The 11,217-nt window shown below is 45.2% G+C and overlaps 1 protein-coding gene across 1 annotated transcript; it reads right to left on the reverse strand.

Moving 5' to 3' along the window:
* Positions 1-554: 554 nt before the first annotated feature.
* LOC108091181 (midnolin homolog) lies at positions 555-10,865 on the reverse strand. The gene is made up of 3 exons (XM_043207334.1): positions 10,761-10,865; positions 2,834-5,137; positions 555-2,776 (listed from the first exon to the last, which is right to left on the reverse strand). The coding sequence occupies exons 1-3, from the start codon at positions 10,863-10,865 to the stop codon at positions 1,937-1,939; spliced, it is 3,249 nt and encodes a 1,082-aa protein (XP_043063269.1). The 3' UTR covers positions 555-1,936.
* Positions 10,866-11,217: the final 352 nt, after the last annotated feature.

Consider the following 11,217-nt stretch of genomic DNA (forward strand, 5'->3'; position numbering starts at 1 on the left):
CGAACTTATGTGTCGCCTAATGCTAATATTACTATCGATTTCGTTATGTAGAGATAGATGGAAAGCTTTATGAATAGATAGATAAATAGAGTATAGAGGGGAACCTATAGAAACAGAAACGGACCTTTGTATAAATTGCACATAATTTTACTTAGCACTTAATAACTACGACTTAAAACACGTTTTTCGGATGCCCAATTTCTGTGTCCTTGGTAAAAGGTTTCGATTATTTCGATTCTCCTCGCGCTTCGAGTGTGTGTGTGTGTGTGAGGGGAGGATTACATATAGTTATACATATTTTTTTACAATTCTTACTAGGGTTCCACATATATACGCACATGTATTTGTATTTGCAATTGGCACATCATTTCTAAAAGAGTCGATCAAATTAAAACACTTGATGTTCGCTTGCTCATTCGATCGATCGCTAACTCGATTACGAGTGTGTTTTTCTCTAAGTGTATTGCACAAGATGCAGCCCAAAAGTAAGCTGAAAATCAAAACAGTTGTAAGGGGCAACTGAAAATCCAACAAAATAATAAACCAAAAAGAAATTAGTTAACTAAACCATTTACTAAACATTTATTGAATTCAAGTAGTTGTGGTGCACACGAGGCAAAGACAAATGAAACCAACTCAATAGTTAAACTCGCCTAAAACTAATTGCATTATTTGAATCGGGTAATAGAGTAGTAGTTGTAGGACAAAAAAAAGTAATTGCTTCTGTTTAAATTATAATTCTATAGCTAAGTTAGCGTTACTTGCTGCTTCTGCTTCTGCTTCCGTTCGCTTCCTTAATTCGCGCAACTTAACTAAACCAATCGGTAATAATATGTACGTGTAATGATAGTTGTAAAATGAATAGAAAACATAGTCTCTTACTAACTAATTCAATAGTGTAGGTTTAGGTGAACAAAATTCAATTCGTCGCTCGTCTTTCCCGGCGCGTTTCGAAACACATTCATGGTGATAAAGTATACAAAAAAAAATAAGTTGGTGGAAAACGATTTTCTATTAAGGCAAATTAGGTTAAAGCGCCACATCGCATTTCCTTTTCATCGGTTAAAGTTAAACATAACATAAAGCTGCCAAAGCCAGGTGTGTGTGTGTGTGATCGTGTGTGTGTGTGAGTTAGATTTGGTGTGTCTAAAATTAAATCTAAATTCCGTTTTAGTTCTACCAAAATTTGCCACCGCTTTGGCTTACAATTCATTCAGCATAGTCTGTGTGTAAACGTTTTACATTTAAATATATTTATATATATTTGAATCATTTCTTTATCATTATTGGGGTTTTCCTTTCATTTTCCCCCTTTCTTTTTCTTCTTGTTTTAAATTGCCAATATCGCGCGGGTTGTCTGCGATTGAAATGGTCAATTGATTGACCTTTGCGTCTGCCTGGGATGCACACAAAAAAATTTCACTAAGTTTAATATACAAAACATTAAAGGATTTCGCCTCCAGAAGCTGATTCATTCCATCGTTCACTTCATCGGGTTGCCAGGACAATTGGCTTGGACCGAAGTGGGTGTGGGTGTGGATGTGGGTGTTGGTGTGTGTGTTTTTGGGGGTCTTAAAATTAATTTAACAGCTTATCGACCTTTCTCCGCTTTTCCCACTTCATTTCCTCCTCATCTCGCGGAGGTGGGAAAAGGCAAACGAACATAAGACTTGGCGTTGTTATGCACTAACTCTAGATTAATATAAGCTTTAGTTGTGGTTCTAGTTTCTCTTGTTTGTCCATCTGCTTCTACTGGTCCTGCATCTTCGTTTGTATCATCATCTTGAACTCCTTCTTTATCTTCATCTTGAACTCCTTCTTCATCTTTTCATCGTTCTTTGTTGCTGCTGCGTAAACTAGTAAATGCTACAAAATAGGATAGGGTCAGCGGGGCTGCTGCTGGTTGTTTTCGCTCAAGCTGAGGCTTCTGTTGCCCTTAGGCCGCCGTGTCCACCTCCTCTACGATGTGATTCGGTGAGACTTCGCTGGGCGGTGCTGCTGTTGCTGTTGCTGATGCTGTTGCTGCTGCTGCTGCAGATGCTGTTGCTGCTGCTGCGGCTGCAGTGGCTGCTGTTGCTGTTGCGGGTGCCGTCGAGGTGTTGCTGTTGCTGCTGTCGCTATCGCTGCTGCTGCTGCTGCTGCTGCTGCTATTGTCGCCAGTGATGTTGTTGCTGTTGCTCGCAGGAGTCGCCTTTGTCGCCTGAACGGGCACAGCGGTTGGTTGCAGGGGCGTGGCCACCAGGGCGTACTGCCCAGCTGCTCCCATTGAAACGGCTGCTGCTCCACCGGCTGCCACCGAGGAGAGCCCATCATTCGCGGAGGCGGCGGCGGCAGAGGGCGTGGCATAGGGACCACTCTTCAGCTTGCGCGCCTCCCGCTTCTGCTTGTGCTGCTGCATCACCAGACGCAGCTGGTCCATCTTCGAGCGGGTCTTCATGTTGGCCAGCTCCACGGTGCACTTCTGGCACGTGTGCTCCCTTTCCCGCTCCCGCTCTCCCTGTCCCTGTCCCTCATCGCGGCGATAGCGACAACTGCAGCCATTCGCCTGAACTGAACTGGCTGCTTCTGGCTGGCAGCAGCTGTGCGAGGACGACTTCGAGCCGGAAGCCTTCGAGGAGGAGGCAGCAGCGGAGGCGGAGGAGGAGGAGGACGAGGAGCCGTGGTAGCTCGGGCAGTCGCGGAAGGAGCAGCTGATGCCACTGGCCAGCGCCGCCGCTTGCTGTTGCTGCTGGGCGCGACTGTTGCACTTGGCGCAGTTGTGATGCTTCGAGGAGTACTGGAAGTAAGAAATATTATAATATGATATAAATATGAAATATTTAAAGTCACTAACCATTTTGCTGCGCGATCCATGGTGCATTCCGCTGCCAGAGGAGGAGTTCGAGGAGGAGCCACTGCCACTGGAACCGGAACCCGAACCCGATCCCGAAAGCGAGCCCGGAGCAGGTGCCTCCAGGCTGATGCGGGCGCCACGACCGTACTGCGGCGTGGCACTCAGCAGATCGTTGAGGATGTGGATCACCGTGGAGATGTCCCGCTTGGGTCTTCCGTAGCGGTCCTGCAGCGCCGGATTCAAAGTGCCCGAAAAGGTGCCCGAGTAGATGCCCTTGCCGTGGTTCTTCATCGACTCGATCACCGCTCCCGATCCTCCCTTGCGCGGCGCCTCCTCGCCACCAGCTGCTCCGCTCGAGGAGGCTCCGCCGGCGGAACTGCGACTGCTGCTCACGACTCCCGCGCCCGAGAGGTCGATCTTGTTGGTGAACACCTCCTTGGAGAGCTTGCGCAGGGTCTGGGTGAGATTGCGCGACGCCTCGGCGAGAGCACGGGTGTCGGACACTCCCAGTAGGGAGTCCTCCGGTTCGGTGGTTGCTGCACTTGTTGCGCCTCCGCTGGCTGGAAGAGCCACTGCCGCCGCCGCTGTTGCTGTGGTGGCTGCTCCTCCTGCTGCTCCTCCTCCTGCCGCCATGGCCTGCTCCAACTTGCGACGCGAAGAGGAGGAGGCGGAGGCGGAGGCGGAGGAGGAGGAGGAGGAGGCGGAAGCTGACGAGGAAGACGCTGAAGCGGATGACGAACTGGTGGCAAAGGCGGCTCCGTTCACCGATGACTGATTGCCGGCGCAGGCGTGGTGGTAGAAGTGGCTGCTGTGCCCGTGACCATGGCTGTGACCATGTCCATGCCCATGTCCGTGGCTGTGACCATGGGCATGTCCGTGGTAGTGACGGTGCTTGGTCCTCGTGATGCGGTTGTTGCCCGTCTTGTGCAGCATCGAGTTGCCCGAGAAGGTGACCCCGGAGTGGCCGGAAGCCGAGGAGCGGGCACCGCCGCAACTGGACTCCGGGCACTTCCCGGGTGAGCCAGTGGTGGAGCCGGATCTGGCCAGCGGGGCGGGCGCCACCAGCGAGGCCACCGGCGGCGGAGGAGCCACCGACGGAGTGGGCAGGCGGGTGCACAAGCACGAGGTCAACTTGGCGGCAATGGGATCCTGTTGGCAGCCACCGGCGGTGCAGGATCCACCGTTGGCGGAAGAGGACGACGATGGAGATGGCGAGCTGGCGGCGGAGAGGCTGCAGCTGCAACCGGAACCGGAAATGGAACCAGAACCGGAGCTGGAAGAGGAAGAGGATGTGGAACTGGCAACAGGAGCTGCAGGCAGGGGAATGTTCTTGATGGCCGTCATCTTAATCGGACTGGAGACGAGATTCGACAGCGACTTGATGGGCGACTGCTCCAAGACGGGCTTTCCCGAACTCGATCCCGCTACGGTGCCACCTCCCCCTCCTCCATTGACCACCTGCCGGGCCACTGCGCCGGCATCCTTCAGTGCGAAGCTCTTCGCGATGTTCTGAAGCTCGCCCTTGATCAGCAGCTTGGTGAGATCGGATCCATTGAGTGCGGACGAGCTCTGCGCCGCCTGACCCGCTCCCCCGGATCCCGCTGACCCAGCATTGGTGGCTCCCGAGGAGGAGCTGGGCAGATCGCCGTACATCTTGCGCAGCGACGACATCCCGCCGCCGCTTCCCGCCGCCACCGCCGACGCGTTGTGATGGTGGTGGTGATGGTGGTGGTGGTGGTGATGGTGGTGCCCATGCCCGTGCCCATGACCATGTCCGTGTCCGTGTCCGTGGCCGTGGCTGTGGCCATGACCATGCCAGTTGGCGGCATGCAGACTCGGGTGCTGGTGGCTGTGCACGTGGCCATGTCCGATCCTGCCACTCGATCGCTGGCCGGAGGAGCGAGTCCTCGACGAAGAAGAGGATGAAGAGGAAGCGGACGAAGAGGATGACGAGGATGAGGAGCTGGTGCCGCCAGTGCTTGCTCCTCCTCCTCCTCCCGTAACCGCCAGAACCGCCGAGGAAGCAGCGGAAGTGGAGCAGCCAGTTCCAGCTGGCGTTCCATTTCCCGTTGAAGTTGCTGCGGCGGAAGAGGACGTCGAACCACCCGAGGAGGAGGCCACGGCGGCTGCTCCACCGCCGCCACCCGCCGGGTTCACCGTGCTCAGCTGCAGCTGGATGAGCATCATGTGGTCGCCGAGGCGCATGCTCAGGTTGAGCGGAGTCTTGCCGCTGAGGAAGTCATTAACCTGCGAGTCGTTAAGCGATTCCAGCGCTTGCATCACCGTGTTCTCGTGACGCTGAGCCTGCGGAAAACGAAAGGGGAGGGAGAAAAAGTCGGTTAGATGTGGGTTCACTTGGGGAATCGCATTGGATTCAATCAGGATTTACGATAAAAACATTAAGAGGAACATCGAATAATGTGAAGTGCATCTCTGTATTTAGAACAAAACTATCTTCTATGATTACCGGATTTTATAATCTAGTTAAATGATTTCCCACGTTATTTCTATGAAATACTATACACCCTGAAGCACACTTGATGACAAAATTAAAAAAGTTTGGAGGTTTAATTTAGAGGAAATATTAAAAAAGTTTCATTTCACTGTTATCAGCATGAAAATGCAATGATAATCGAATTTCCCATTCAAAGAAATAGTTTATAAGAATTAATAAAATCTTAGGGATTTTTTATAAATTTAAGCAGAAATGTACTAACGGATTCAAAAATATTATTCAATTTATCAGTATTTAAGCGAAATTGTGACTTTAACATAGTTTTTGTGTGGTATGTAATTCTCTTCATTATGAAAACAAACAGTGAAAAATAAAAGGTGACAGTCGAGTCGATTAAGCCAAACAGTTGCATAAGGAAATATCGCATTCCAGCCGGATGAATTGAGCTCGGAATTCCCCGCCCTTCTCGACCTAGAGCAACTCTACTCCAATCCAACTACTGCTCGCAAACCCCCTTTCGGAACGTATTACCTGTGGCGCTGTTGGGACTCTACGTGATTCAATGCGACGCCTTTGTGTTCCGTTCAAATATTTGCAAAACAAAAACAAACACTGGGCGTTAAAGTCAACGCCTCAAGTTGCGTCACAGAAGGAAACTCGGCGATTAAAGGCAGCGGCTTCAAGAAAACTGTTTTCCAAAAGTAAACTACTAAGCAGGGCATATCAAAAGTATTTCCAATAATTAAGAGCAGCAAACAAAGGCAGTAAATAAGCACACACTGCAAGTCAGTGCGAAGTTTGATTTTTGTTTTTAGGGGTCTGGGTCTGGGTTAATTAATCATTTCCATTGCATGTGCACGTACAATTGCGGTCAGTGAGATAGGAAAGGGAGAAGTTTGATGGGGGAATCACAAAGGGGATTTACCACATTTTATAATTCTATGTAAATCGATTTAAATTGTGTACTTTACACTTCAATTTGCAAAATGTGTTTTAAACAATAGAAACAGATTCTCAAAGGGAAAACTTTGATAGAATCGATTATTTCGATAGGTTTATCGATGCTTTAGAGTTTTTGAATTAAATACATTTACTGTACTTTTTCCTGAATTGCTATTATTTTGACAACAACTGTTTGCGAGCGGTAAGTGAGTAACCACTTTGCGAACAAGAAGGGGCAAAACGGGGGGTCATGTTTTAATTTTTATTGACTCTGCTCTGACACAGTGACCCAATAATATTCAAATGAAGTCGGCGACAAAAGCTCGCTTCAGTTTCGGTTTCAGCCTCATCAACTCAACCGAACTTAACTGCCGATGGATACCAAAAGATGATAATGATTATGATGATGAGGGAACGATGATTATGAGGACTATAATGACGATGATGATGATGACGCTGCCCACTTTCCCTTTGCCATTTGACGCAGCGTGGACCATATGCAACTTCGTCAAGTTTCCCTCCCAAAAAAAAAAAAAATATATGGTTTAAAAGCTCAGCCTAGCAACCAAACTAAAATATAAAAGAAATGGAGGCAACCCAAAATAAAAAGAGGCAGACAAAAAAACTCCAAGTCGAGCCTATTTGTTGACGTTGTTGTTGTTATTATTGTTGTTACTCACGGCTGATGTTGCCGCTGCTGATGTTGTTAAGTGTACCAAGGTCAACTGACGTCGCACGCAGCTTACGTCATCGTCAGCGAGCCACAACAGTCACAGTCACAGCGAAATCGAAATTTTAAAATTTAACCCAAGAGCAACGCCAAAAAATCAGCGGCAACAAAAAAAAAACCGCAACAAAGGCAGTCAATGCTGTAATTTATTAACTTTGTGCAAATTGGCTCTTTTATTTTTTTTTTTTTTTGCTGTTGTTTGTCAGGGAAAACGTTTTTGGTCAACCGGTTTCGGTGGCTTACAACTCAAGTAACTAATACATCATAATCGAAGCCCTAGATTCCGCTCAAATAGCAAATGGAGAAGCTTCGGGTTTTCCTTTACACTTTGCGGCAGTTTTAACAAATTTCAATCAGAAACCACAAAGCTACAAAATGTTTGCCAAAAGTTTCAAATTGTTTTTTGAATACTGTTTACATTATACTTATAACAATGCTAGAATATTTAAGGGATCAGGTATTTTATTTTATGATAGAATATTATTTTTTTTTTTTGATAAACCAAGAAAGAGTTTCTCGTAAAACAAATCGTTTTCTTGTAAAAGGCATTCCGTTTGTTGCTATTAATTTAAAATTATATAATTAAAAGTCGTTAACTCTGGACCAGGATATCAAAACTTGTATAACTAATTCAAAAAAATCCCTTTTCTATAACCAACTCTGAAAGTTGTTCTTATATAACAAATAGTTTTTTGCATATCAACTTTTGTTACGCATCCTCTTGCAAAGAAATAGTTGGAAAACCTTCTTTTAGCTTGTGGAAATTACGTAAATGAAAAGCGGATTAGAACGCCGTCCCCATAATTCCGCACTTGCCAACCAACTTTTTAGGGGTCGGGAGAGCGGTGCGCACTTGAAAAAGCCAAGTACGTACTACAAAGAAAAAATATTTGTACATTTTGGGGACAAAGCAATTTTTTGCGTTAGTTTTGCGCTGGCTATCTTTGCGTGCGTCTCTGCTTTGTGTGTGTTTGTATGTGTTTGTATGTATGTGGTAGTGTGTGTGTATGTTTGTTTGTTTGTTTGCTGACCATGAAATAATTTTTATTGCGTAGCGTTTTCAATGGAAGTTTAGCATGTGAGTGGTGGACCGCTCCCCTCCCCCTTTTCGCCCCTCCCCTTTTCCACGGAGGAAAAACACTTCAGAATGTGTAACAAATTAAATTGGCCAAACGGCGCACCGCTCGCTTCTCTGATAAGAGAAAACCGCCGACGGAGGGACCACTTGTGGGTTATATCAGTATATATGGTTATAGGTACACATATAATATAGGTATGGGTATGGGTATATTAGTTGGCGCTTTTGTTGGGCCTTTTTTTATAGTGCCAGCAGGCGGGACAAAGACAAAGACCGGCGCCAGCGGATGACGCCCTGTTTGCCTCCATTATCTGGACTGAACGAGCGAGGAGTTCGCTCGATTGCAGCAGCGAATTGCGGGAGGTGCACAGTTTGAGAGGCACTGGACCTGGCCACGTAACCCGTTTTTACGACTGGCCAATTGGTTGGGGCTTTAAAATCGAGGCTATAGAAGCTATCGAAAGGCAAACACAATAGTTATTTGTCGCATTTCTCATTTGGTTTCACAAAGTGTTTGTCATGCCTTAATAAGTGGAATCGTAGCTCCACTTCCACTTCCCCACTTTGTCTTGCCACAAGGGACTTTTCCCCTTATCTACTTAATAATGGGAAAATTCCATGCACCTAGAAAAACGCATCTAAGCCCCCGAAATTCCAAGAACAAGTTTAAGTCTTAATAAATATAAAAAACATAAACATAAAAACATTAGAGATTAATGCATTTTTCAAAGAAATATGAAACGAAATTTAAAAAAAAAAAAAGATTTTGTATTTTAGTTGCTTTATTTTGGGTAAATTCCATGCACTTAAAGAAAGCAAATCTACACCCTCGAATTCTCAAGAATGAGTTTAAGTCTTATTAAATATGAACAACATAAACATAACAATAAAGAATAATGAATAATTAAAAGAAATGTGAGATATGAAATATAATTTTATATTTTATCATACAAAACTGCAATATACTTTCCCTGAAAATAAATAAGATATTAAGTAGCAATCCTTGTCAGACGCAAAGTTTAGAAAAAATCCGCTTAAAATACAAAGACTCCTAATCTGCCTTCTTTATCGAAGTGTGACTGCAATCAAGTGGAGGCGCCAGTGTAAATATTTTTTAGTTTGATTAGAGCGAATTGCAATAAAGAAATCCACAAAGCAACAACAGCAGCAGGTGATTTCCTTTGCCAATTATTACTCATGCCCAGCGGCAATTAAAGCGAAACTAATAATAGCAATTTGTAAATGGCAAAAAGCAGCTCTGGAATTGCCAATCGATTCCCCAGAAATGATAAATATAAATGAATACGAGCATATAAATAAAATATCTTTGTGCGATGGGGGAAAAGGTAAATCACTTTCGGAAAGCCAGCAGAATGTTATCAATGGAATGTGATGTGAGTTACGATCGGAACTCGAGTCGTAGACAAAGTATCTGGGTTTGGTATCTCTTCGGAGTGATACTGCATGCAGTCATCAATGAATTGTTCTCGAGATATATGTGTCTTTATATGCATATCTGCGCCACTTCCGTTCTACACCTTGAAGTGCAGTTAAACACTCTGTTATCCGCGGAGAGGAGATAAACCGGATTCGCGGAAATTAAGTGGGCAAAGCCGAGTTCTTTTATTTCCGTTCACTCCGTTAAGTTATAAACAGGAATGCTCAGCTTGTTGACACATCGCGATGTTCAAGTAGATGATTACTGAGATCGAGAAAGTAATCTGAATGGAAGGGGATTAAGATGATCGGTACGAAGTCTTGGAATATTAATAGTAAATTTATCATTAAAACTGCAAATATGCCTCATTAAACCAGAAAAGTTATTGGAAGGGAATAGCACTAAATTCATCATGTTCAAGTATTTAAGGATAAGCAACAAATAAAATTTCCACAAAAAAGAATGACTGTAGAGAACGATGACGAAAAAATGCTCAAGAATTGTTAGATGGAATTGTTTTAATACCAATCACGCTTTTTAGTAAACTCCCCTTTACTGGAATACAAAAATAAATGACTGGCAAGTGTTGTATCATTTTAAGTAGAATAGAATGTTGCATAATGACGCCGCCACTCCTAATGAAGATCTATACGAGTGGAGGAACTGCGATAAATAGAAGTCTCGACTGTGAGGCATCTGCGAGTTAAACACAACATTCCCGATAGCACTTGGCATTCCAGTCAAGAGTCAAGTGAGTTGCGAGATAAGTTCTCCGAATTCATTGAAGAAAAGCAGATAGACTGAGATGCGATGGTGATGGCGATGGCGATGGCGATGGAGAAGTTCCCCGAGACAAAGACAAATAGAACTGGTTAATAACCTGTCCCCACGGTTTGCTTCTTTGGCATCTGTTGCTCATTCTTGGCCATTTCCTTTGCCTTTGCCTTTGGCTTGCCGTTTTTCGCCGTTTCTTTCTTTAGTGCTATTTCTTTTTTGTTTTCCTTTCTTTTCTCCTTTTTTTGTTGTTTTGTTTTTGTTTTTGGCCAAACATACAAAGGACGCATAAATTCAATTGGTCACACCCAATCGAAACAGCCAACAGGCCAGTGTTCATATTGTTGTCATCATTTTGGGCTGTGCGGTGGGCGCCACATCCCTGATATATAGCCATATCATTTTTTGGCTTTTTACGAGCAGTTGTGCGTTGCGTGGTCGCATTCGCATTCGCATTCGCATCTTTGTTGCTTTGTCCGCTGCTGCAGATTCTACTCGTAGTCTCCCCACCATCATCATCATCATCATCATCATCTCGGAATCGGAATCGCCACCGCCATCAGCATCATCATCTATATCATCATCATCCTCGATCCTCCATCCTCCATCCTCCATCCTCTATCCTCCAATCCTCCACAAACCCGTTGGTGTTATCATCATCGGTTGCCCTTTGTCTGCCGCTCGCTTTTGTCTTTAGCTTCGTTGTTATGCGACGACTTGCAATTAAAATCATTTTCATAAATCTATGCAGCCTTCACAACGCCCCAATCCCCCGATACCCCTCCCCCTCGCCACCCCTTTTCCACCCACCCGTCCTGCTGCAGCTGACCATCGCTGAGATGCCAAAAAGAAGTCCCAAAAAATATATGTATATATAATATATAAAAACCAAAAGCAATTAATTTGACAGGAAAACGCCAGCGCATCATTTAAGCGACATAAATAATAAAACGAATCGAAACGAAAA

This window comes from Drosophila ficusphila, unplaced genomic scaffold (assembly GCF_018152265.1).
Source record: "Drosophila ficusphila isolate 14025-0441.05 unplaced genomic scaffold, ASM1815226v1 contig_197, whole genome shotgun sequence".
Lineage (NCBI taxonomy): Eukaryota > Metazoa > Arthropoda > Insecta > Diptera > Drosophilidae > Drosophila > Drosophila ficusphila.